The following is a 27,588-nucleotide window of genomic DNA, read 5'->3' on the forward strand; positions in this document are numbered from 1 at the left end:
TGTGCTCATTAGGCTGGGCTAGTCCATGTGCTGCACAGGGCCTGAAAAATAACCACGATTCTGAAGGAAAGGCCTGAATTCTTTCATTGAACATTGGAGCCCTTTTGGTCTGAAAGTACAGAAGCCTTCCTTGGAAGTCTAAGCTGTACCTAACAATAAAAAAGGTCCATACCAGGTGTTAGAATCCCAGGCAGCAATGAAAGCTCAAAAAAATGGATGATCAGCAGAGAGCAGAGTCATATCTCTGTAACTCTCCACACATAGGCTCATGAGGCCATTCCCATTTTATCTGCTCATTGAAAAATTCACTTATTTTGCACTGAGAAAAACACACCAGGGACTCTCCTGCAAAAAGACATCATTGCAGAGCAGGTAGGATGTCTTGGGGAGGCTTCCTGGGAGGATTTTGTATCAATTGCAGACCCAGAGTGTCCCAGATGATGGATACCTGAAGAAGCAGCCATGAGAGCTCACCGTGCTCTCCCCAGAGCTCACCATGGCCACACTCATCAGAATTGAAATGAACTCAATGGAGCGGGGCAAATGCACACTTTTACTGCTGATGTGCTGCAAATTTAAATATTTCTATCAGGTAGAGGAAACCCAGGCAATGATGGCAATATCAGACCACAGCAGGACAACCAGGAGGGGACAGACTCACTTAGTGTAACTTGTTTAATTACGTGCAGATACTGCAAATGTTGACAAGGAAATCAGAGTTACAGTGTGAGGCTCCTGACCCTCTAAACTGTCTTACCTCCACTGATTTCCACAGATATTGATTTATTTATACAGGCAAAGGCTTTGACTTGAAAGCCCCCTTCCAATTTAATTAATATTCCAAGAGTTAAAAGGGAATGATTTATAAATACATGAAGAGATATTTTGAGGCCAAGCTGGTCATATTTAAAACTGTGAACTTTGCTCAACCTCACAGGAAATTCTGCAGGCCTCTCCATGTTTCTCTTGTGTTGCCTGGCTGTGCCTGCTTGATGGGAAATCTTGACTTTAAATTTCCATCCCTATGCCTGTACCCTACACCTATGAATGCTGGAAAATCCATAAAAAAACTCATGGAAGAATTTGCTCTGGCACAGAGTAGACAAGCCAGTCCTTTGGAGGAGGAGAAGAATGGGACAAAAAGCATCTATTCTGATTTGGGACCAAAATCCTTGCTTGGGAGACCCTGGAGGGTGAGGTCTCATTTTCTCTTCATGAACGTCTTGGTGCTCTGATATTTCTGGAGGACGACACGTGAAGTCCAGAGGGACTCGTTTGCTACTGAAACACCCAAGTATAGGTGCAGACAAGTACGAGGCTGACACACAAGCCTCTGTTCCTGCCACTAGGGAGCGACAAAAAATCACATTGCAGCAGCTGCAGGGGTTCCAACTGCGATCACCAAGAGCCAAATAATGCCCCACTTACAGCCTCCTGTTTGGGGAAGCCTCCCTAATGCTAAGGATGTTCAGACATTAGGGGTTGTATCAGCTTAATGGCCCAGCATTATTGACCTACTGGCTTATCAGTCTCTGTTTCCATAGTCATGGGGGAAAAAAAAAAGGCTTGGTGAAGATGGCATTTCTTCTGAAATCTTAATGCCAAGCTCTGGCCCATCCGTGGATCCTGCTCTGAAAATGATGCTAGAAGCCATTATCAATTGTCTGGGCAAAACCTTCCCAGATGATGGATTAGGATGCAGTGACACTGCTGAATGAATGTTGAAAAGAAGAAAGTTCCTGTTGATGCAGAGGGCTCTGGCAATTAGCAGTGATGGAAAGGAAGAAAATGCTGAGAAGAAGCATGTCAGTAATAATGGCTTCTGGTAAATTATTACATCATTGCAAAGTTTGTCTCAGTAACAACTATCCTTAAACAGCAGGAGTATGGACACCCAGTGGTGCATCAGCACCTGAATGGTGCTGATTTTTTTTTTTTTTTTTATTATTTTTTAATGGTGGCTGGATGTTATTTCAGCTCTCTTTGGAGAATGGGGGCACCCAGCCAGCCTGCATGAATGCGATGCGTGAGACAGCTTATGACATTCAGAGCACTGACAGCAGAATGCTTTTCATTTAGGGAACAGCTAGACAGAAACTATTACATTGTTGGAGAGTTATTACCCTCTTGGGCCCAACATTTGTATGCGAAGGAAACCTGTCTTTCACTTCAAGACAAATCACATCTCACAGCAGTGTGGTCTGGAGCTTTGTGTCATAGTCAGGAATTCAGTCCTGTGTTCTGACACTTTGGGCAAATAACTTCAGAGTGCTTGGTCAGTGTGGCAGAAAGTCAGGACACGTGGAGGGAAGACACAGCTCTACCACTGCCCGTGAGCCAGTTCATTTCCAAAATGGGCATGGAGCTTCCCAACCTTCTGGAGGTGCCACAAGGATTGACTTCTTGCTGTGGGTGAGATACTCAGGGGCTGGCATGATGAAAACCACGAGTGCCATGTCACATACTGAGGTGCTCCAGCCCTGTTTAACCACCAGAAGCATCTTCAGTCTTCTCAGACATTTCAAAAATAGCTGCTGGCAGAAACAACATCCTTCAAAATAATTACTTTTTTCTCAAGTAACTTGCAAGACTCTAAAAGTCTATCACAGCTGAAATGTAACTGCATGTTTCTGATTATTCTTTCCTGGTTTAGACAGAGGTGGCCAGTGGAGGGAGGTGTGATTTGCTCCATGTCCAGCTGTGCTGTCCACCCAGTGGTATCATGTCTGGCTTTCCTAAACTTTCTCTGCCCACACCAATGCCCAAAGCTTAGCTGGCCTTGGAAAGAATTGTCCCTCAAATAAGTCAAGATCAAGGAAAAACCAGAGAAGGCTTTTGCAACTTCCCAGAAACTCTCAGATTCTGGGAAATTCTTTTGGTCAACCAATGTTTTTGAGCTGTTTGATCATTTAACTCCTGGTGAGAGTCACCAGCCATCATCTCTGGGAAAACCACCAATTTCCCTACCGAGTGTCAGAACCAATGCAGGCAATCAGTCTGTGTGATAGGGTGGTCAGGGCAAAATCCTGCTTGCCCCACTTGAAAACCAGAATTTACAGCCCATGTGCCTGCAGTGATTGTTTCTGTGAGATTTAGGAGAGTCACCATGGACCACCTGAGCTAAAGCCAAACTCACCTCACAGCCTTTAACACAATGAATCAGGGAAGGGTGAGGGTACCACTTGAGTCCTGCCGTGCAGACAACACTCTGGAGGGAAGAAATAAAAAAAAAAGCAACAGGTTAAGACAAAGAAATCAGTGTACAGAAAGCCAGTATGCTGGCTCCTATGGCTCTCCAGTACTTAACCAATGAAGTTCAGTTCCTAACACCTCTTGTGTTCTCAGGACCTGGCTGTCCTCCAGGTATTTACAAGAAGTGTTGGACTTGACACTTGCAATAACAGAGCATTTGAGATTAAAATAATATTTGAGGTTCTCCTAAAATGTCATGCCCAATATTTCACTCATGGTGGGGGAACGTGGCAAGGAAAGGCAAAGGGACAGGTCCACTTTTGCTCTTGGGTAGGGGGGAAACATTCTAGGAATTGATTTAGGGATTTCTTTGGTGCCAAGAATTGCTTTCTTTCACTGCCCATCATACCTTTGATTCTTGAAGATGGAAGCAGCTAAAGGTGGATTTTCAGACACATTTTAGCACCATCTTAAAGAAAAGCACCTCCCACCACACACCTTCAGAATGACCCCCAGACAGGACAGCATCCTTGGCTACATTTTATGAGCTGTATAATAATTTCTCTTCCAACTTTGTCTATAGAAAAAAACGTTGCACAGTCAGTTTTGGGCAAAAATGACGACCAGCCTCCTAGACAGTGACACAGACAGGGACACCTAGATTTAAAGAGTGGGTGAAAACTTTGGGTGGTCAGTGGAGATGGTGGTTCCACACCACGGGCGTCCTGGAGATAGGGCTCCCAGCAGGAGTCCATCCAGCAGGACATCAGGCACAATGTTCCTTTGGGGTTGTTGCCCATGGATGAAGCACTACAGTGTCCAGTTGGGCAAGATGAACACACAGGGACTCATCTAGAGTGTGAGGTTGGGGTTGGATGGAGGCCTGGGGAAGGAAGGGATTAACATTTGGGAAGCCCCAACACACAAGCCATCCCTTCCCCTGTTCATCTGAGGGCTAATTTATTCCATCTGCAGGGGAACCTCAGCTTGTTTTTACAGTTTCTGTCATTTGAGGCTTACCTGGCGTGTGCTAGAAAAAAGGACTTTTATACTATCTGACTCGGGCTGTTTATCTTTCCGATGCTCTTGGATTTTCCACTATTAGTCAAGCCCAGCTTGCCCCACCTGCCTTGCAACAGGGCCTGTCTGTGTGAGCAGAGAAGTGGCTGGGGAGGGGAGGATGTTGTTTATCCCCTGGGAGGGAGGGAGGGAGGGAGGCTGCAAGGTGCGGGGGCCCTGCGGTGTCACACGTTCCCCCGGCGCACTCTTGACAGACAGCTGGAGATTTCCAGGCTGCTGCCTGCCACAAATGGTGAGGGCTTTTCTCTCCACCCACCCCCTTCTGTTTACTGCACTTCAGAGGGGAAAGAAAGGAAACTTTTCTAGGTTTGAAAATAAACAAGGCCAATCAACAGAGAGGGAGCAGGGAGAGTAAAGGAAGCAGTTCAAGAGCATTTGAACCCAAGAATTAGAACAAAGTGGAAAAACTCAGGGGTCTGTCTCCTGTATCCAAGGCCAGCAGACAATAAGTGGAAGAAGTGCACTTCCAAAGAGCACCTCACATTCCCCTGGTAAGAAGCATCAATATTTACAAAACCTCACAGTCTGTGAGTATGTGAGCATGCAGAGAGAACAAAAGAAACCAAATAGCCCTGAACCAGGCTCTTCAGAAAGGAGCTTTCCACATGAGAGCAATCCCTTGCAGAGGATGCACTGACTGTTTTCCTCACCCTTCAAGTATTAAAACACCAGACCCTCCCTTCAAGGACTGCATGGGAGGTGAAGTTTCTGAGACGGTTCTCTCTGAGTGCCCACTCAAGGTCATCTTCAATCCCAAACACAGCCTTGGGCTGAGCATCCTCCAGGGGATGGGAATGAGCCATGTTCTCCACAGCACAGGAAAGCCAGGAGCCAGGTGAATCACTGGGTCACTTGGACATTCCCATTCCTCTGGAGAGGGCCTGCCAACAGCTTCATACCAGTTACTTTGTCATCTCCTTGGATTATCCTTTGCTAGCAGAGGCCACTAGAGCTGAATTCAATCCTGCTAACATTCCTGGAGCTGGAAGCAGAGGGAAGGACCCTAGGCCATAGTCCTGACTCCTTTTTCTGGTTTTCCAAGCCCTCAGTTCCTACCACCTAGCCTGTCTGTACCCACAGCTGCTGCTGTGCTGTGTGCAGTGCACTGGGAGACAGGATGTGAGTAGAGGGAGAGACTGGGCTAGAAAACCAAAAAATTGGGAATTATTTGGATTGCTGGGCATTGTTTCTGCCTCCTGCAATTCAAACAGGCCTACACATACCACAGGATGCTGCATGGGGCACCTGAAATGAACAAATGTATGGAAAGCAAGCAAAGATGGGTGAAGGTGGCACATGAGTACGATCTGATGGAGTTGCTGTGCACAGACAGGTAGACTCAGAATGCCAACAAAGGGTGGTATGGTGCATGGAAGCACCACATCCATCACATGCCAGGTGGTGCCTGGGGAATAAAACCCATCTGGCCAGTGTCCCTGGGAGCCCTGTCCCTTCCCCGTGCTGCCCTGTGCTCCGGGCCCCCATGGTGACATCTGCTGCCCCCATGGTGACATCGGCTCCCCTGGTGCACCAGCTCCTGCAGCACAGCTGTGCAGCCAGGTGGGGGGACTCGGTCCTGTCCCCAGCCCAGGAACGCCACCCTGCCACATCCGAGTGGGTGGCTGGGACTCCATCTGCTGTGAAGGGAGAGGGAGCCGGGCTGTGCTCCCACAGGAGGTGACAAAGAGCCAAGGAAGCAAATCAAGCTGTCATTTTCTCCTTGTGAAGGAAGACCCAGTGCCTCTGGAGCCGGCTTCCCTCCCGTGGTGGGACTAACACAATGATGTCAACCCTTTGTGGGCTGCAGAGGGGATCAGGTTTCCCCCGGAGAGGCTGGTGGAGAGCTTTCCTCCATCTTTGATGGGTCAAGTGTCCCCCCAGGCTGGAGCCCAGGGACTGGCATCTCCTGCTCTCAGCTAACTTGCTCCTCAGGCACTAAAGGAGCAGGATAATTAACTGCGGGCTTTATGAGTGAGGGGATCAGCCACTGCTGCCAGGAAAGGGGACTTCTCCTGTAGCTACAGATGGAATGGGCTCTCCTGCCTTCCCAGGAGTTGAGCTGCTGCACAACAGTAACTCACATCACTGTCCTGTGACTCAGTTTCCCTGCTGCAAAATGAGCCTGAAACTCTCCAAAACCAAAAAACCAAAAAAAACCCCAAAAACCAACAAGCAAACAAACAAGCAAAAACCTACCAACCAACCAAATGAAAAACCCCACAAAAATCAACCCCAAAAAGCCCCACAAACAAACAAACAAACAAAATCAAACAAAAAAATACTGAGAGGGGAAAGACGGAGGAAAAGTGCAAAGCTTTAGTGATTGTGGGAGTATTTAAGAAGCATTCCCACTAATGAATTCTGGACATTTTTAATCCCAGGGCTTGCAGTCTGCATGGGAAGAGGGGCCATGGTCACGCTCAGCCCAGCAGAGCTGGGACATGCAGACCCTTTGAAGGCTCTCCCAGGCATGCACATGCTTGCACATTATTTAGCCTGTCCCTACTCAGCACTAAGGCAAGAACCCAAGTTCAGACAACCTAAGAAATGAGGTGTCTGCTCTGTTTCTCTGCAGTCAATGGGAAAGAGCTGTCAAGCTGTCTCTTGGAGAAATTTCCCTTTTTTCTCCCCACTGCCTGCATAGTCAGTCTTGGCAGCTCTATCCATTGGTGTCTTCAGCAGCTCCGTGTGCCACACACAGTGAAGGGAAAATGATGGGGACAGCACTGGCTGCTCTGAACACATCCCACAGCAGAACTGAGGCACAGAACATTTCAGGTGATTTTTTTTTTTTTTTCTTGCTGAAAATACTGATTTGCAAGACACTGCCAGCTTATACTGATTTCAGCAAAATGTTTCAGACCCAATAAAGCAACTCAACCTAAATGAATTCTGAAAAATACAAAAATATTTAGACATTTTGTGAAATGAAATATCTGTTGTTGTTTATTGTTTGAGAGGACATTTAATTTCTAAGTCTTTGCTGTGTTTCTGGTTTTTTTTCTTTCGTTTTCTCTAAACAAAAAGTTTACAAAATCTCCTTGGAAATGAAATGCTACGTTATGTTCAAACCAACATGTTTTTTCTTCCAATTTTTTGGTTCACCAAAAATCACAATAACAAAAGGGTCCCTTTGATTAGGGATTTTATTTTTTTTTCTTTCAATTCAGGAGAACTTTGAGTGAACCGAAAAATCAAGTGATTTGCTCTGCTCTAAACAACCCTCAGAGAAGGGATAGTTCCTTCTTTCCATTTTGCTTCCATAACAGATGTTGCTTGAGCTGCTACAGACAAATTATTTATTTTTCCTTGTCAGCTCTCCCTGTGTTTTCTCTGTCCCCATCCCCTCAAAGGTAAGCACCACAGATCAGTCCTGCCTTTATCTTCTTCCCATCCTGCCCTCATTTGTACTTTACTTGTGCCTGAAATTAAAGCAACAAAAAGTGTTTCCTTTGCGTCATTCAAGCGCTCTGAGGTGCACAAAGACTCGCCGTGTAAATGCAACCAGCTGCTCCCTGTGCTCATATGGCACAACAGCAAAGCTGTCACTGGCCATAAACAGAGACACAGCTTATTAATGATATATAACACATTGCCATGGGGACCTTCCCCCGAGGCGTCCCGGTCCCATCTCTCCAGGATGTCCCCACTCCCACCAAGGCAGCGTTTCTCCTGGTGGTGACCCAAGAGGCACTTCTCCCATGGGTGACATCCCATTATCTGCAGAGTTGGATAAGATGGATGTTTTACAGCTACCAATTTTTTAATTAAGGATTTTTTTAATCCCTTCCAGCATGTCTTCCCTCCCAACATGAGTTCTCCAGCCCAAATCTCACCCTCTAGTCACAAAGCATTTGTGGAACTTGTATCTGCTCAGGATCTAAAACTCTTGCAAGATCTTCACCATCAGGGGTGAAAAAAAGGGCTTATTTACTGCTGTGCTCTTGGAAGCCATGATTTCTCCTCCATCCCTCACTCCCCTTGTCTCCCCCTTTACTACTCTATGTTTTCCCTGCTGCCTAATGAGCCCTCCAGAGACCTGCAGGTATAAAACTCGTTACAGCTCCCTCCACGTACCCGCATCAATAAGTGAAGGAGTGCAGAGAGAACAGGAGGGAAGCTGTCACTTTATTTCCCCATGAATTACAAACCACTTTAAAGTCTGGCACTCAGGAAAGGGCCAGTGAGAAATTGCCCCTCATACAGAGATAGGGGTTTTCTTTATGTTTCATGCCAGAAACTTGGCAAAGCCTTGGCTTAAGGCAGTCGCAGAACCTCAGCGTCTGGAGCGAATGGGAGGCTGGGAAGGGCATTATGAGCTTGTCATATTCTCTGGACTTAGGTTTCCCACTCCTTTCCCAGATTTATTCTCTTGCTCTGCATGAAACAGTGAAGTTCAAGTGGTGGAGAGTTCTGGAGCCACTTTCTACCCACAGCCAAGGCCAGATTTCAAAAATCCCAAACCCTAGGCGTACGTTTAGGCATGTAGAGAAGCAAATAGACTGTCAAAGCTGCTCAAGACATGCTGGGGCTGTGCTGGCTGCTTGTTCTCCTTCTTAATGGAGTTCAGGTGTGTAAAACAGACTCCTGCAAAGCCAGGACCAAGTATGTAAAAGCCAGAGGTGTTTGCTCAAGCACCATCAGTAACTTGCACCCTGGTGACATCTGATGTGCCACCATCTTCCACCACATGCTCAAGTGTGTCCAGTTAGACTTCCACACCTGCAGAAATGCCATAAAGCCACAAACACCTGATTTGTTTGTAGGAACATGAGGGTTTCCAGGAAGAGTTAGGCGAGTGTGCCTCTCACTGACACCCAAGTGTGGGCATGACACCCAGCAGCTGTTTGCTGCCAGCAGGGCTGAGTGTGTGTGTGCAGGGCACTGCACGTGGTGTGCACGTCCCCTTCAGGGCACACTGCCACTGGTGTGTGCTGGAGGATGCTCATGATGGGGAGGTGTGAGCAGCTAATGCTGGCTCTGCATTTGCAGCAGGCAGGAGGGAGAAGTGGTGACCTCTGGAAGGGGCTGTGCTGAGCAGGCAGCTCTCACATGCGGGCAGAGGGGCGGGGGGAGCACTCAGGCAGCTCCGCGGGGTCGGGAAATGAAAAACCTTCTGTATCAGCTTCTTTTGTCATCCAGAAGCGGCACAGAAAAATCCAGCCCTGCCACCCAAAGAATGCAAAGTACGGAACAGGAGGAAGAAAATAAAGCCTGGCCAGTGCCCTTTCTCTGGCTGTCCATCACATCTTCCTGTTGGATTTCCAGATCCAACCCCACTATGTGAGGCCTCTACCTTGAACTGACTTTCACTTGGTAAACACAGAGAGACAGCAACTTGGAGAGAAAGCCACTTGGAGAGAAAGCCACTATGTTACTGGAACAGACACAAGAAAAATCAGGAATCCTTTCCTAAAAGTCCAATTTCCCCATTTTCCACAGGTAACACTGATCACTCACTGCTCATAAACATGCAACAAAGGACGTGGTTCGTGCAGTCACCAGGCACTGACCTTCACTCTCTGAGGGTTCATCCAGTGCTGGATGTCTTGCACGGTCTCGTTCACGCGCAGGAGGATGGGCTCGTGACTGTGATCCAGACAGGAGGTGGTACACTCCGTGCCTGCTCAAAACACAAAGGGGATAAAGCTAAAGGATAAAGCAGGCAGCTTCTGACCCTTCCAGCATCCTTCCAGCTGAAGGACAGGATTACAGCTCGTTTTTCCTAAATTGCAATTAGCAGTCAACCATAACTATCACATATCTCCTAGCCACACGTGAAGTGCTGAGTACAGCCCTGCACTGGGCAGGAGAGCGTGGGGGTGGCAGGTTTTCCAGGGCCTTTCTGAACAAGCTGCAAATCTGTGTTTCTCTGGCTATTAACTCCAAGAAGGGGGTCAGGTTTTGCACTTTCAGATCATCAAGACAATGTGAAGGTTTTTCCATTTGAACTGCTCTTTCAAGCAGTGGGGCCGATTAGGGAGAGGCTGTCGCACTCATCTCACCTGTGACATGGCAGAAACCTATTGTTTGATGGGTCAGATTTACAAACATCCAATAATAATCTTCCAAAGGATGACCAAACCTAATGATATTGGAGACCAGCTATCACTCAAGTCCCACAGTCAATAAGAAATACGCAGAAAGGTAATGATGGCTTTGTTCATATATAAACCTGCTTTTTCTCTGATTAACTGTCATGCCCAGTGGGTATCCTGTCCTTTCTTTATTAAAACATGCTGTGATACTCTGCAGCAATATCCCAGAGCCCTGTGGTGACACAACCATAAGCCCTTGTGTGTTGGACCATTACCTTTTCCCCCCTGGAAAATCACTCTTGAATGGCACAGCTGCTGCAAACATGTCATTAGGATTTCTGCACTCCAATCAGCGCTGGGGGAGGAATTAATCTCTGCACTGGTTTGCAGAGCTGAACCTTTGGCTCAACACACACCTCAGCCTGGAAGGGCAGATTAGGTGTCTGAGGAATTACTGAAGGTGTGTGGGATTCATAGTGACCACGACTGGTTGCTATTATTTTTCCCACCTGCTTCTGCCTTCTCACATTCTCCACTTGGAGGAGTCAGTGGGAGCAGCCAGACCTAGGCTGGAAAGATGGGGAGTGCTTGAGGTTTGTTTTGCTTTCCCAGGACACCTGGAAGTGGCTCCAAAGACCTACTGGATGAGGCCTACTGACAGCACTCCCAGAGTGAATGACTGGCTCCTCTCCATGAGCCTGGTGGCCGCTTTTTCAAAAGGACACTGGTCAGGCTTTCAAAAATGCAAAGGAGAGAGGAAATCCCCAACATCTGATCCCAAAAGTTGGTGCTGGGTGAGCCTACGAAGTGTGTGGTATGTCTCCATCTGCTGAGAATGAGAGCCAGCGGCCAGTGTGCCCTCTCTGAGCTCTAAATCCCTCTCCAGAGAGAGCCACACTCTTGTGGGGGGTCTGGCCCATGAATCTCTCACCTTCATGATGCTGTGTGGTCCCATCCTGGGGTCAGACCCACCAGTCCCTGGGATTGGCACCTGCTGACAGTCACTGTGACAGGAGCCAGAGCTGGCAGGCACCCAGCACTGAGATGCTGCCCTCCAAACCAGGAACTGGGGTTTCTCTCTTTGCAAAAACCTGTCTGGCCCTGGAGGTAACCTCGTCTCAAGGGTAAAACGCCTCTCCACATTAAGAGTCGCCGCAGCCTCCTTGCCGCTCGCTCTCCCGTGCTCCACCACGCTCGTGGAGAGGAGCGGGTCGGAATTGTTTTGATATATGATCTGTAATTGGCATCATTACAGAGCGGTGATCTCATCCAGGTCGTGTTCTCCTCCCCGGGGAGGGAACACAAGGAGGCTCCTAGTCCTGCGCATGGCTGCGATATAATGAGGGAGCTGCGCAAGGAGGAAATTTCTCCAAGTTCAAAGGGACAGGCGGAGGCAGGAGGGGGATGGCAGGGGCTGGGAGGGGGGCTGCAGGAAGGGGCCTCGCAAACCTGTGTGGGCTGCAGGCAGTGCAGCTCCTGTTGCAGCCCTTACAGCAGGGAGACCCCAAAAATGGGGGTTGAAAGTACAATATAGTGTGTACAGCTCAGACTGTCTGTCCCTCCCTGTGCCTGGGTGACACAAAGCCAAGCTGAGCTCAGGGGTCATCACCCCTTGCACAGGGAGCAGGTACCACAGAAAGAAGGAGGAAAACAGACACTTTAAAACAGCTCCTAAACAACTGCCATAACAAAGGGGATGCTCAGCTGGTCTCACACTGTTTCTGGGGAGACCTGAATTATCCTAGAGCTGCATTCTCCTGTCAACTCCCTGCCTTTCAGCTTCTGGAGTGTGGGTTTGTGCATGTGGCTGAAGGAGTGGGCAATATGAAAGCGTAAGAGCAAAACCAGGTACAATCCCTCCCTGTATTTTGCAGACTGGATGTGTCTCTGGCACAGCCTGGCATGCTGCTGCCCCTGAAAACCAGCTGGCCAAGAAGGGACACCATGAAATTGAAAGCCCTGCAAGGAGCCTGCAGTCAGAGCATGTTATGATGCCTGGCCTCTCAGAGCTTCACATTTCCTAAAAGCATTTCACTGAAAAGACTCCCATGGCAGACTCTCACTTGGGCAAACAGGTTACTTGAAGGACTCCTTCCTCCCTCCCTGCTATTCCCATCCTCTTCCTGGTCTCCTGCTGCCCACTCCCATCTGGGGGCAGGTGTGGGTGTCACCCACCTATGCCGTAGCCACCAGCACACTGCAGCTTCAGGTGGCTGTTGAGCTGGGTGGGCAGAGCACACTGTCCCTGCATCTCCCTGCACAGGTGGAAGGAGCCGCTCCAGGTGCCATCCTTCCGGCAGTGGATCACGTTGCTCCCACGGCCCTGGGAATGAGGGAAGGAGATAATGAGGATTGACAAAAAATAGCAAGGAGTGGCGGAGAGGTGAGAAGTGAGCAAGGCTGTGGTGTTAGAGCGAAGTTCTGTCGGAGCTGGAAGAGCCCCTGGTTGGGGCTGCCAGTCCTAGGAGGGGCAAGGAGTTTTCTTCCAAAAAAATAAAGAAAAGGAAACCTACAGTGTTGCCATACACACACACACACACAGAAACACACACACAGAAACACGCACATCTCTTCTCTTCTGTGCAATTCCAAGTCTTTACAAGTCTCTTGCAAGGTTTACACCTTAGAACAGCCCCACTCCTGTTGCAATAAAGGTGCCTTCACCCCATTTGCCTTCCTCCTTGTTACAGAGAGGTTGGTGTCGAATGCAGACAGTCTTTTTCCTCTGCACATTTTCAAACCAGTTACATCATCTCTCTTGAAAAAGAAAGAATCCCCAATGGCCATCTGAAGGAGGAAGGGAGAGTGGGACATGAGTTTAGCAGGGCAGAACGTGCTCTTTAGAGCTTGGCTGCCTTGAGTGACAGCAGGCAAAGGGGCTGAGACAGACATGCACAGAGGCAGGTGGGAAGGATGAAAAAATCCTCTGGTGTGGGAATGGGTAAGGAATAGAATATGACATTTCTCTTATAGAAGAGATTCTTCATATGATACTGAAGAATGAATACCAAAGTCCGAGGGGAAATATCATGCCCTTTAAAAACAACAAAGGAGTGCACAAGCAATCTTTGTCAGATCTATCCACACGACATTGGGGATTTCTGTGCAAACAAGCTGTTCTGTGGGATCTGCGAGCCCAACTGCCATGGGGCAATGTGGGACATTCAACAGGAGGATGTCTGGTGTGGTTGGGCTCCAGAACTCCTGTGGGGGCCTTACTGGGTGGGAGAATCATGCAGGATCTCTGCTTCTCCTCACCCAATTTTTGTGCCAGACACTTTGCCTGCAATCTACCCACCCTGCTCTTGGACACTGTGCTGGATACCTTTGGGGATTCTTTAATGTCCTGTCCATGCTGGGGTCCCTGAAGGACTGCTGAACTTTTTGGAGGAGCTCTGCCCCACAACTCACACCCTTTGTTCACAAGAACCTGCACAAGCCCCTGGTACCAGCATTGAAGAGAGCTCAGCCTTCAATGGTAGTCTCGTCCTTAATATCCTAATGCTTCCCATTTTTTGCTCAACTTTGTTAATGAACACAGTGTTTAGTGAGATGCAAAGTGGTATTAGCAGCAGACTACGGTGTGGGACCTGCTTCCCCTTCTCTAGACATCTGGCCATTGCCAGAAGTAATAAGGAAATCATATGAAAGGAATAATGGAGCAGATGGACTCAGGGTGAGATCCTGCTTGGTGATTCTCACCTCAGGGCCAGTTTGGCAGAGATTGATTAATTTAGATCTGACTGCTGATATGATTTGTGTACAATATGCAGAAATGGAAGACCCTTGCTCTGATGCCAGAGGAGGTACCTGCTTAAATGACCATTACATTCCTGGTGATTAAGAGATGCTGTACATGCAGCCAAGTAATGGTCTTCCAGCATGGTGACAAAGTCAGGAATAAATTGCTAAATTATAATTGAGCACAATTTGCTGTTTTAGCAAGTGTGGTGCACTTCCCTTGCAATTTCCATGCCAGGGTTCAAATGTGATTTTTAAGGATGAGCCATGAAACCTGATTTATGTTCCTGGAGCTGGCTGTGCTTGAGGGTACTCTTGTATAGCTTCAGCAACATACTCAGAGATCCCAGGATATCCATTGCTATAGTAACATACTGTCCATCATTCCCTGACCAGCAAAATCTCTTGTGAAAACCCCTGCTGGGTTTCTTGCTTGGATGCAACGTGTATTATCACCTTATATAGCTGAGAGAGACTTAGTGGGGTTTAATCCTTAAATAATTAACACCTCTCAAGTGGTTCTGGCTTCTGCCAGGAGCCCTTGCTCTTCTTCTGTAGCCTATTTTCTAGGATATCTGAAAATACTTTTCACTGTAAATACCTTTCTCAAGATTTTATCTGCTCCCTTGCCCAAGGTGCTTTTGCAGCTGAGCAGTCACTCCTCTCCCTCCCAGTGAATAGACAGAGTTGTATCTCTCCCTTCCCAGAGCTTTCTTCGTTACTGCTGTAACCCTGACTCCACTGCTTGCTCCTCTTTGTGTTCACCTCTTTTAAAAGCAAGCACAAGCCCGTTCCACCAGCTGTCATTGCCCTCGATGTCCCAGTTTCCCCACACTGGCAGTGCTGGAACACAGCACAGGCCACGCTGCCCCTCTGAGCAAGTGGTGGGTGCACAAAGCCACAGCTGCTGTGTTCTAGAGCTCCCACCCCCTCTGCACCCATGCCTGCAACTTCTCATTTCACACTACTCAAAACCTCACTCCAAATCTTAAGCAAGGAAAACTTTCCCAGAGGTGCCCTGATGTGAAAGGCTGCGGCTCTGTCTGTTGTCACTGTGCAGAAGGCAGGCCAGAGGACAGGGAACAGGGGCTTTTAACATGTGGAGCAGGTTTCAGAGGTGTCTTTCACATACCAACCCTAGAGCAGGGTTGGTACCTTTTTAAAGGTTCTCAGATTCTGATCTGATGATCTGATGATCTGAATTCTGATGATATGAAGCAGCCCTTGTCAGAGCACACCCTGCTCCAAGCAGCGCCTGCAGTTGCTGCAGCTTCCACATCCCCACTTTCTCTTCCCAAGCAGAGGGAGCAGCAGCAGCACTTCTGGGAGAAGTTACTTATCTCACAAACTATAATTACCTCTGGTGAGGAAAACTAGGCATTTCAAATAAGATAGTAGAGGCCAGACCTTCTCATATCAGTGAACACAGCTCCCAGGAAGCCAAAGGCAACACACTGATTTGTGCCAGATGGGGATCTGACCTCTGATGCCAAATGACACTTTCACAGCCAGAAAAACATGGAAGTTTAGAGAGAATTCACCTGAATAGTTGTAATCCCTATAGTGCTAAATTATCACACGACACACAGACATGGTAAGAAATGGTAAGAACTGGAGAGAAAAGTGAGGTAAAACAGAATGAATAAATGGGATAAGTGTAGATAACTCACATTCTACTTACTTTGATTTGTTGCTCCTGATTTTCTAGCCAAATCATAAAGCCACACAGATTTTTCTGCCACTCACTGTCCAGAAACAGTAAGTCAGTCACTTCTAATCCTCTACAGGTAATAGTTAATACTGTTACTACTGTCACAAAAATAATATTTCCAGGCTCTCCCTCAACTTTAAATATGTTCTTCCCTTCTGCATTTCCCTGTTTTTTGGAAGAGCTCAGTGTCCCTTGACCTCTCCAAGATCAGTGTCCTTAGGAAAGATATGAAAAAGCCAGACTTGTGTGGGCTGAGGTGGTTTGGGAAAGGGAGACTCACCGACTGGCTGTCATCATCCTCGCACTTGATTCGGCACTCGCTGTTGAACTGGAAGCCGTTGGAGCACTGGTAGAGCCCGTGGAACTTGGAAGGTGGAGGGTCACAGGTGACAGGCACGCAGGCGCCTGGCAGCCACGTGCCATCTTGTGTGCACTGGATCTTAAAGGCTCTCCTTTTTGTGCAGAAAAAAGCAACATTTAGTGAGTGGCTGAGTCAGCTGGGAGCCTCTAAAGCCTCCGAGCTCTGCTAGCAGGTTGCAGGAGATGGGTGTGCTCGAGCTTTTAACACTTGGGGAACAAGTTGTGAATCTGCGTCATGAGGTCTCTGAGCAAAAATAACAATTATTTGAAAAACCAACTGAGCTGCCCAGCCTAAACTCCTCTTTTGGCCTTGGACACATCTCCCAAGAACTCAGCTTCCCAGGCTTGTGGGCTGTGGTTGGTTTGAAGTGGGTTCGTGCAGAGTCAGAAGTATATGACAGCACTAACCCTTTTCTGCAGGGTTTCAAAGGGGACTCCCCAGGCTGCATATCAAAGGGGTATTTCTAAGGTAAAGTCTGTTTTTTGTGCACTGGTCAGCATTTTTAAAGAAGCCTAAGTGAGCTGGGTGCCTAAACTGACACTGCACAGCTATCTGCATGAAGGAATTGCTCCATGCTATTGCCTATGGCACACAGAGTCTGCGACAAACAACCCCTTCCCAAAATCATTGTAACTCATGGCTTTCTGAACAAGGCTGATGGCATAGCTTTAGTCTTTCACGTACTTTCTTGATTTTCTGGAGGATCCAGGGACGTGGTAACCTGGTTTGCATTTGTACTTGCAGAACGAGCCCACTTTGTGCTTGTCTTCCCGGCAGCGTGAGGTCTGGAGATCCGCGTTGGGGACAACGGAGGGTGCTCGACACATCAGCTCACACAGGGCCTCAGGAAAGGACCACAGACCATCCTCCATGCAGGTCAAGTTGCTGTTGTTTCCTGAGAAGAACAGTGAGCAAAATTAACAACGTTCAGCAGGACTATTTTCTTTTGAAATGTTGTTACACCATAAGATATCAAAAGCCCCCTCAGCCAATTTGACAAATTCAGCTGCATTGAACATTCATATGTCCCAAGTGTTCTCTCGCTCTAGATGATGTCATTAAATCATTTAGGACTCTGCTTTCAGGTGACAGGCAGGCAGTGCTTATTTCAGGAAATGCTATAGCATAGGGGAAGCCACACGGGCTTTGTCATCTTTTGTATTTCTCTTCCTTATTTTGTTCCTCTCTGAAAGGAAGCTTGTTTCATACACCAACCCCCTCCTCTCCAAAGCCATGGCTTTAACAGAGGGTTTGGTGCCATCACATTCTTCATTCTGCTTCTGTGTTATATCTTTTCCCTGAATCTGTCCCTTTTATTTCAATTTGGAACCTTTTGGAGCAGCATCTGTTAGTATTAGAGTCACTACTCCAACACAATGAGGAGCCATTCTCAGCTGGGGACTCTCAGTCCTTGGGGACTACTGTGATAAATATGATTCATAATACTCATTAGAGACTCATTTTCCTCAGGAAGCTTTCTTGGCCAACACCTCAAAGGTAAAAGGTACAATAGATCTATTTGCCTCTGCTATGACCTACTTGACTTCAGAAGGTTAAGCTAAAAGTAGCCCAGTCTCAGTGTATTTTACATTCTTTGTTATTTTATACCATATGTTGAAAAGGAATAAGCTTTTCCTAAGAAACAAAGCACAGCTATGAGCCACTAACCCTTCAAAAATCCCTAATATTCCATTGAAATCCCTGAGCATTGCTGCAGGAACTCTTCTCAACCCACAAGGCATATTTTCAACAGTGAGCCAACTTCGGAGTTATCTGAAATAATACTGACAAACCGCTAACCCCGGAGCAATGCCATCTCTCTGCAAGGGGAGGAAGAGAGCAGGGGCATGAGGCTGGAATTCAAAGAAGAAGAAAACAAAAGGCTCTGGAGGGCTCAGGAAGGTATGTGGAGGAGCCCTCCTGCCCTGGCCTCAAAGATAAGAGAAGCCACATTAAATCAGCCCCGGATTTCTCTCTCCCCTCCCCAACTGCAGATGATTGCAGAGGTATTTTGTGCAGAAGGGAGCTCTTTTCTGGAGCACCAGCATGTTCCTCTGCTCTGACTCATGCAGCAGCTCCCAGCCCAGCCGTGGTGATATCATACTTGCCACTGCAAAGCGATAAGCTGTGACATTACCAACAGTGGCTGTCATGACGTCAGTGATTGAATTAGGCATGAGTCATTCCAACGCTGTTCTCCAGAAGCTTAGTGGCAACATTTATTAGTCATCAGTGATGGCTCTACACCAAACGGAGCCTTTACCTCACAGCTCAGTGTTTCTGGACAAAAGTGAAGTGATGTTACACACCAGAGCTGCAGCCCCTGATCTGGGGTTGGTTGTCATCCCTCCAGCTACCCCTGCCTGAGTCATCAGCTCTTGTTGGTCATGATGACTATAATTATTTTCACCACCCGCTCAAAAATATTTAAAGCACTTAAAATGAAATAACACCTTTTGTTGAAGATAGCCCTGTGAGTGTATAAACAGAAAAAGGGAGGTTTTTGCTAAAAAGTAGTCCTAATTTTCTCTTAGCCATCCTTTGAGTAGTCATAACTTTGACTGTGAATTTTCTCTTAACTATCCTTTAAGTAGTAATAACTTTGACTGTGTGTTGGCTGTTTTTGGTTATCTCCCATCAGGATTAAAAAGAATTAGGCAATTTGCTTATATATGAAGAAATCAATATAGCCTTTCCCTGAAATGAAGAATACTTCCCATGCCTTCCTTTTTGGGGTTTGCAATGAATCCCAACAGAGAAGGTGATACCATGGGTACAGTAAAAGTTTATACAGTGTTTGTACCTGAGTCGACAACAGCAGTTAAGTTTATTTACAAGATGGACAAGTTCCTTCAAATTAACAATTTCCTTGTTTCCTGAGGACTAGATCAAAAAGGGAAATGTGCCAGTGAGCAGAAGAGTTGATGGTGATGAGAAGAGGATGGGGATGTTAGCAGAAAAGTATCAGGGAAGAAAATAGAGGAGGAAAGGACAGAGGGTGGCAAGTTGTGTAATTTCTAGGGGAAAAAATAAAAGAAAAAAGGAAAACGTAATGAGTGCCAAACAAGAAGAGGACAGGAAGATCAGAGTAGAGCAAAATGAGTGTGGAAAAGAAGATGAGTGATGTTGCATTAGAAAAAACAGAGATGGGGGTCTGTGATATTGGGACATGGGGCTTTTCAGTCTTCTCTTGGCTTTCCAAATACATGGAGGAGGCATAGAAGGGAAACAGACAGTGGAAATAGACAAAGCATGGGAAAGAAGACAAGAGAGTTCAATCTGATTTATCCCCATGACTTTTCCATGTTTTGGTTGTATGGAAGCAATATTCCCTGTCATTACTGCCTGGCAAGCCACGATCAAGGAAAGGTCAAAGTAAGGTAATAGAGAGATGCAAAGGAACTTAACTTCTAATATAAATAAACCTTCCATTGAGTCCCATAATTCTTCCTACTTAAAATATCCTGAATAACTCTAAACCAACAGCAAGAGCTACATGTATCCCTGGGAGCAGTCTGTGTTAGCTGCTCCTCTCAGGTCACTGCACAGACACCCCCCAGTACCTTTCAGAAGAGCAGGAGGTCGGCAAGTGAAGGAGCATTTCTTGCCAAAGGTGGTCCCCTCACTGCAGTTGAAGGTGGCTGGGTAGACATGGTACTGGTCTGGGACACCACAGTCCACGGGCTCACATGTCACCTGCTTGTTCCACTTCCCATCCATGCAAGTCATGGTGATGCTGGACTCCTTCTGGAAAAAGACACACAGCTACAGCCACTACAGCCAGCAAGGGAGAGATTAAAACCACTTCAAGCCCAATAGTCGTAATTTTGGCTCACAAGTTAAGCACAGCCATATCTGGTCCCTTCCATCGTCATTTGGACAGCAGCTACCAAACCCACCAAGGCTCATAAGGAACGGTGTCAGAAAAAGGATTTTCTGCCACCTCTGGGGCAAGACACCAAAGCGCTTCCATAGAAAGAGTGCAGCTCTACAAATAATCCAAACTCTTGTCTGGCCTCCTGAGACAAGGAGGGAACCTGCTGCTCTGCCCTGCCATCAGAAAGGAGCACCAGCCTGAGCTGTTTGGAGCTGACATCTGTCCCCCATCCCTGTCACCTTTGCAGTGACAAAGCCACTCCAAAGGGATCCCCCTGTGCTTCCAAGTAGTCAAACTTGGTTTTGGGTTTGAAGTAAAAGCCAAGCTGACATGAAGCCATTTGGGACTCTCATCCGAGGCTCTCCCGAGAGGTGTCAGTCACCCTTGGATGGGGATCTCAGGGGAAGTGCCTCGGGCCACATCAACACTGTGTGCAGATACTGACAGCTGCTGCTGTGGCTTCTCTGGCAGAGTGCCCCAAGGCTCCACTCAGAATCAGGGCCCCGCTGTTCTGACACCACGGACATGAATGCCTGAGGGACAGACCTCTTCCAGGAGGAATTTCCCATGGGCAGACCCAAGAGTGTCCTGCCCATAACTGGCACCTGGAACTTGAGAGCTTGCACACAGAGTCAGAGCCTGTGCTCCGACTTCCCCAAAGTCACTCTCGCATCACAGCTACACAGAAACTAAACTTCTGTGGATCTGAGGAATAATCCAAACTGCACAGCACACTGGAATCCTGGAGTGCTGGGGGCAAAGAAGAAAAATGGGGGGGAAGTAAAGAAGCCACCCATCTAAAGCTAAGAAGAATTTACTGAGTGACTGAAGGACAAACAGATGTTGGCAAAGAGAACTGAGTAAACAACATATCCACTTTCTAATTAAAAATGGAAAATTATTAAAAGCTAGAAGTGAAGAATCTAACTCTTCCCTTCACACCAGAATAAAAAGAGGAACAGAGGTTAAGAAATGTGAGAAACCCAAACATGAGAAGGGGAAGATGCGAGGAATCTGACCAAGCCATACAGCAGCACTCCTCTGCCTCCAGGGAATATTTTATTCAGGGCTGGTATGCTCACAGGAGATTTTCACCGCCGGCCATTGATCTGGGTTTATAAAAGGAAAGGGAATTTTTCTAGCACACATCAAAGGGACCTGGATTCCCTTTTTGCAAAAACACCCTAATGGTTTCAACAGAAGTTCAGACCTGTCTCCCTTTGATATATGGTTGCATTCAGAATGGAAAAAGCAGTCCCTGATCTGGGAAACTGGACACTTCCCAAGTGGGCACAAAACCCCTTTTCTAGACCGTGGAGTTTATTTAAACAGGGAGCACTGCTGATGGAAAAAAATGTCTTTTCTACAAAATCAGAGTAGCACATTCTGGGATACTCAGAGCCATCAGGTGAAGTGATACCGTGTGTTCACATTCCCAATAATTTCACTCCCCAGTGGCTGTTAATTCTGCCTTTGTTGTTTATCAGAATATCTGTACCATCAAAAAGTGTACATAAACTGTAGGCAGTTGAAGCCCTGAAGATTCCAGGGTGTTGCAGAGTGATGGCCACAGGAGAAGGGGTAATACTGAATATTCCCATGTCTTGCAAACCATCAGCATTCCAGGATGAGCTGTTCCAGCATCCAGCAAAGCCATTCACCCATTTCCCTTTAACAGATGCAGTTATCAAATAACACAGCAGCAACGTGGCTGCTGGAACTTAAAACATAAACCCAAGTTATTGATGTCAATAAACTTAAGCTAATGATGTCAGGGGCTATCCAAATGTTATGGAAAAGACATAGGTCTTGCATAGTTTCATGTTGGATACTGGATCCATGATGAGCAGAGGGAAGCTGTATCAATAAGAGATCCAGCTCCAGGAATTAAGTTATTGGTGTTGCTGTGATCAAGTTTAGGAATAAATGAGTATTCCTACTAGAACTGCTAAAACACAGTGTGGTGCATGAGGAGGTTTCTCTAATGACAGGGTGGCACATCAGATGTACCTCTGTAGAGCACCAAAGAAACAGAAACCAGAATATATCTCAAAAATTTAAACACAAGCAATACCTGTGCATGACAGCCACACTTTACAAAAGGATTGTTTTGCTCAAGCTACCACTTGTGAGACTGTTTCAGCTGCAGCCTGTGGCCTTTGTTAGCAGAAAGCAGCAGGACACCAGAGCCTGCTGGAATTGCTACAGGCCTGGGATCCCCTCTCTTTGGGAGGTATCCCTCTCCACAGCCCACTGTCCTTTGTCTGTGCCCCTGTTCTAGACCTTGATATCAAAATGTTAATACTTTCATCTCTGGTTTTTTGCCCTTGGTACTTTCCCCCCAAAGCCCCTAACCTAATCTGTAAGTCCCCTCAGACCCCCATGGATTTTCCTCTTCCTGGCACACTGGGAAGGCCATTCCCCAGCAGAGAAGCTGCGCCCTTGGAGGTAAGACCCTGGCTACTCAGCTTTTTCCAGTAATTTGTTCCATGTTTGGTATGATGGAAGCTGAGGTTTTCAAGGTCAGACATAATAATGGCACATTTTAGAGCATGTCAATCATGTCATCACTTGAAGCACACGTAATTCTGCAGCAGGACACAGCAGAGAGCATTCCCTGCAATGGAGACAAAGACCAGTGGCTCTGATTGGAAGCACAGAGGACAAACCTGCCACAGAAGTTGTTGCTGATGGCACCCAGCAGCTTTTGACTTTCTCCTCTTTCGGCGTCACACCTGAGGGTGGGATCACTGCAGCATCCAGGGACAGCACCCCTGGCTGCTGAGCAGGATCCTGTCCCTTCCCAGCTCCATGCCACACCCTGGGGGTGTTTCTGATAGACTCAGCCCTTGGATCTGGTGCTGGGTCTTAGTGGCAGCATCTGCCTCTGCCTTTGCAGCTCTCCCAGCCGGAGCTGAGCAGCACGTGCCTGTTTCGCCTGTCTGCTCTGACAAGGTCACCCAGCTCACAGCAGCCCACATGAAGCACTTGGCTTTCTCATCTGGTTTATTAGCTGTCATTTTGGGCACTTTGTGCTGCTTTGACTGGCATCACAGCAACTGCTTCCCTTCATGTCCTGCCTTCCAAAAGAGGCTTAAGTAAGGAGGGAGGGTGGGCAAGGAGGAAAGAGGGGGGAGAGAAAAGGGGCCTCCAAAGATACAGTGAAGAGGATGCAAACTTAAACAAATCTGGTGCCAGAAAGATTTGTTTCTCGGGACTTTTAACAGCCTGGGAGAATTCATGTCTCCTTCCTGCTGCCCAAGATCCCAACCAACCCCTTCTTCAAGCAATGCTTCACGTGTGAAGTTTCCTCTCCTTAAAAATGAACAGCTGTGCCCTCCCCTCTAAGTATTCTTCCACTTCTGCCCACTACTGTGCCTCTAATTGAACCCACATGAGCCGTGCTTTCTTTTCCTGGCATGATTGATGATGCCTTTGCACAACATTAGGGAGCTGCTGGGTTTTAAATAACACCTCTTGACCAGAGCAGCAGTGGTGGTAGCTTCAAGGAGAGATGACAACAAGTCACTGAATGAGCAGGGCTTTCAGTGAAGGACAAGGGGGAGGAAAGCAGTGAAAGACAAAAGGGGGAAAGAGGAAGAAGACAAGAAAGAGCGATGGAGTTGTCAAGAGGGGGGTGGGAAGAAATCAGGGAGGGAGAATGAAAACATCCCCGAGATCTTCTTTGTGAGAAAGAAACATGAAGGATTTTGCTCCATCACTATGCAAACCCCTTTGTTGTTGTTGTTGAAGTCCCTAAATGAGGATGAGAGAGAGCCCAAGAATCTGTAAGCAGCTCAGCTTTCTTTTTCTTTTCAAGGAGCAAAGAGTTTCTGCTGCATAGAGTGCTGACGAGTTTTAGGGTTTGGTGACTTTACAGGGTTTTAACAGAATTTGGGAATGGGAGTTTCTCTGAGAGAGAATGAATGAATGTTTTGCCCTAAAACTGATTAAAATGGTGGCTTCAGAAGACACAGAGTCTAGAAAGTGCAGAAACTGTTAACAAGATTTTTCAAAGACCCTTTAGATGTAAAAGATGGATGTGACTTGTGCCCCTATATCACCGAGGTGCTTTTGAAAATGTCACTTTTTGTTGCTCTCTTTGCCCTTTTTTCTGTCTTTCAATGAAATCGGGAAGACAAATGTGGTTCATATGCCAAACCAAGGTGTTTCCACTGGTCTGTGGATCACCTTCACCAGCATGCAGTGGTCATGGGCCACTGATGGTCAGTCTGCTCTTTGAGACATCACACCTCAGCCCAGCCTCCTTCCTACCCAAGAATGTGAAACATCAACATGTGCAAGCTGCTTCCTTCCTCCTCTTCCTCAGGCAGCCCCACACACCGACAGTTAAATGAGAAAAAAAAGTGTCTCTATACCTTCCAATTAGTCAAACAATAATAACCAATGAAGTGACAAAAATGAAACAAGGAACACCTCCATGCAAGCCATGACAGAAAGTCCCTCTGGCCATGTACAACAACTCACATGCCCTTTCTCATCCCCAAATGCTTGTGACTGGAAGAGGAACTGAAGCTGGGAAGCAAATAAGGAAGAAGCACAATGCCTTTTGATATGAGAAATCCAGACCATAGATTCTGGACTTTCTCAGATAATTCATTTCTTGTCTATATGCTCCACAAGTTCTAGTTTGAAGCACCTGACACAAAGAAATAAAACAAGATGATAGTGAAAGAAATTATCTGTTCCTTTCCAGCAGATCTCTGAAGCACACTAACAAAACTTTAAAAGCATGTGTTTAATGTGCTTAGCTGGTCATGGGTATCTTTAAGATGCTCCACTCCTTCCCTGATTTGAGCAGTGAATGCACAGCACTGAGCAAAACAAAGCCACTGGCCTCAGGGGGTTTTATTGGTGGAAAAGACAACGAAGCAATAGCAGAGCAGGGTGAGAGGAAGCGTGTTGTAATAGGCAGTGAATCACATTAGTGAGGGGTGCTAAAATCCTCTGCTCCTGTCATATGAGTCTGATCAAGGCTCTGAAACCAAACTTCTCCCAGCAAAACCATGCCCAGCTGGCTGAGCCTCCCCAAAAGGTAATGCTTGCATTTAAATAACACAGGGTTGGTGAAGCATGCTCAGGCTGTTTTATTTGCTTTGTGATCCCTGTGTGCTTCATGTACCCCATGTACAGATCCCTTCCAACAATTTCCTGGTTCAGCCACTCAGGCTCGTTTTGAGAACTGGTTTTCTGTTCTGTAAAAATGCTCAGCTGGAGCTGGGGTTCTGGTGCTGATGCCAATTAGAATGGAAGAGGCCCCAGCTCGCGGGGTCCTGTATTTGTTTTGTAATTGAGTTGAAAGGGTTGACTCATTCCCCTCCACTCTGTCTCCCCCCTCTGTGAGCTTATGAAGAACACAGTATTTCACAAGTACAGACAGGCTGCTGAGTGTGGCTGCCCCAGCCCCCAGCCCAGATGTGAGTGCCGCCCCAGATGTGAGTGCTGCCCCCACAACCAGGGAGAGAAGGTGCTGATGGGGGAAACCCCCCCATGTCTCACTCAGATGTTGTGGCAGTGGTAGAGATGAGGGCACAAAGTGGGGTGTCAGCCCTGCATCCCCCTGTCCCCAGCACCCTGCTCCGAGGGCCATGCTGCACGTGCACCTCATCCACCTCCCCCAGCACAAAGCACTTATTTTTTGATGTTTAAACAAATTGCTAGTTTTCCTCAATACCCCCCTCACTGCATGAAGATGGGCTGCTTTTGTAGGACTGGATTATTAATTCACAGATTAGAGAGGATGGGGGAGTGCCCTGCTGGGGGAGTTTTTGGTGATTTGTCTGGAAGCAAAAAGGTTTGGGTGCTTCTTCTGTTCCCTCCATGCTGTACATGTCAGGGTTGGGAGCAGATGGACTGAAATGCTGCAAAGGAGTTAATATATTGTTAGCCTCAATCTGAGGACTCACAATTAGGTATTTTACCCAGATTTTGGTTGTGCAAAAGCACAAGCATCCTACTCCCAAAACACCAACCCCTCTACTCCCTCTACTCAACCAAAACAAATGGTTTGGCTGAGTAGAGCCAGTGAGATCAAACAAGAACTGGACACAAACATTTTGGTTTGAAAATTTTTAAATTCGGGGATCATCTGATCTTTGCTCATTGCCAGAAACTCTTCCTACAGAGTCAAAGGGCTCCTGTTCTGATGACAAGCATTTGGACAAGACCTTGTCCCAAGGCCGGGCTCAGATTTTAGCGTCTACCCTGAGTTATTCCTCAATTTCCCCACAGCTGTTTGCTCATCCTGGTCTTGTGCATCATAAAATAAATGCCCTAGCAGGACAAACCTGGCTCTTGACGAGATCATCATCCCTGTGGATGTGCAGGATGTAGCCAGCCCTGCAGCTGACGTTGCACTGGGCGCCGCTGTCCCAGCCGCTGCCGCCGGTGCAGTTCAGCAGCGCGTTCTCGATCTCCAGCCTCTGGCAGTCGGTGGCTTCACAGGAGTAGTGGACACAGCTGGGAGGGAAACAAGGAGTGGTGGTGTTGGTATTTGATTATTTCAATCCATTCCACAAGAGCAGTAACTGACTGACACTCAGGTCAGGGAGTTCTGAGCCCAGCTCAGGAAAGGGCTCCACAGCATCTTGGTGCGTGTCCTGAAGGACAGAGGCAGTGGGCACAGTGGTGACAATGACAGCAAATTACTGCTTTTGTAGCAAAAGGGAAGAGCCTGCCAATTCTGCAGAAGTATCTTCTGTTCTGCAATATTCAACTGCACTATGACCTCCCTACTTCCTGTATTAATGTCCATTTCTCCATCCATCCATCCATCCATCCATCCATCCATCCATCCATCCTGTGAAAACACTCCCTCCAAGAGCAGTCCTCATGCCCCATCCAATTTTAAATCTGCTCAATCCATGAGTGCTGATATTGGCAGTGATAAGTAGGCTCATGAGAGGGGGGGTTTCTGTGATAGACACTCTTATCTTTGAGAAGCTCGATTGAAATCATCACATTCATTTTATTCCACTTCATGAGGAACACCAAACATCAACTGTGTAGCTGTGTTGATAAGCTCTTATCAAGCTCAGCAGCATGCTGTCATTTCAGATCTCTCCAGTTGCTCTCCTGCCATCCATAAAATCTTTCCCCCATGGAAAATGTCTGTTCTCCTTCCAGAAAATTATTGTAACATTTAGCAAAACTTGCAAAAAGAGATTTTTGATTAATTTTTATATACAAAGAAATGTCTGATTGACAAAAAATCTTTCCCTATCTCTGATGACCTGAGTCAAACATTATAACACATCTTCAAATGTAAGTATGGGGTAGTCCCTCAACAAAACAGCAAAGGAAATGCTGAGGGCTTTAAAGCATGAGGGGAGATTTAGCCTAGAGAGAAGGAAGAAATAATTTTACAATGAGGCTGGTAAAACACTGACACAGGTTGCCCAGAGATGCTCCATCCCTGGAAAAATTCACGGCCAGGTTGGACAGGGCTCTGAGCAATCAGATCTAAAGATGTCTCTGTTTATTGCAGCTGACATTTAAAGGTCCCTTCTACACAAACCATTCCATGATTCTATGTGCAAAGTGTTTCTGGAATAGAGACAAAATTTCT

At 47.0% G+C, this 27,588-nt stretch overlaps 1 protein-coding gene across 2 annotated transcripts in view; it reads right to left on the bottom strand.

Annotated features, from left to right (window-relative positions):
* PAPPA (pappalysin 1) overlaps nucleotides 1-27,588 on the bottom strand; it is a 180,631-nt gene that overhangs the window by 18,470 nt on the left and 134,573 nt on the right. The window contains exons 14-20 of one of the 2 annotated variants that reach the window (XM_059865083.1): nucleotides 26,309-26,480; nucleotides 19,687-19,867; nucleotides 16,808-17,018; nucleotides 16,043-16,214; nucleotides 12,486-12,633; nucleotides 9,786-9,895; nucleotides 3,137-3,208 (exon numbers count right to left, since the gene is read on the bottom strand). In XM_059865083.1, the coding sequence (XP_059721066.1) occupies nucleotides 3,137-3,208; nucleotides 9,786-9,895; nucleotides 12,486-12,633; nucleotides 16,043-16,214; nucleotides 16,808-17,018; nucleotides 19,687-19,867; nucleotides 26,309-26,480 (1,066 nt within the window). Of the gene's footprint in view, nucleotides 1-3,136; nucleotides 3,209-9,785; nucleotides 9,896-12,485; nucleotides 12,634-16,042; nucleotides 16,215-16,807; nucleotides 17,019-19,686; nucleotides 19,871-26,308; nucleotides 26,481-27,588 lie in introns of both variants that reach the window. The other variant, XM_059865082.1, reaches the window with a different exon arrangement.

Source organism: Haemorhous mexicanus, chromosome 21 (assembly GCF_027477595.1).
Source record: "Haemorhous mexicanus isolate bHaeMex1 chromosome 21, bHaeMex1.pri, whole genome shotgun sequence".
NCBI classification, from domain to species: Eukaryota; Metazoa; Chordata; class Aves; order Passeriformes; family Fringillidae; genus Haemorhous; species Haemorhous mexicanus.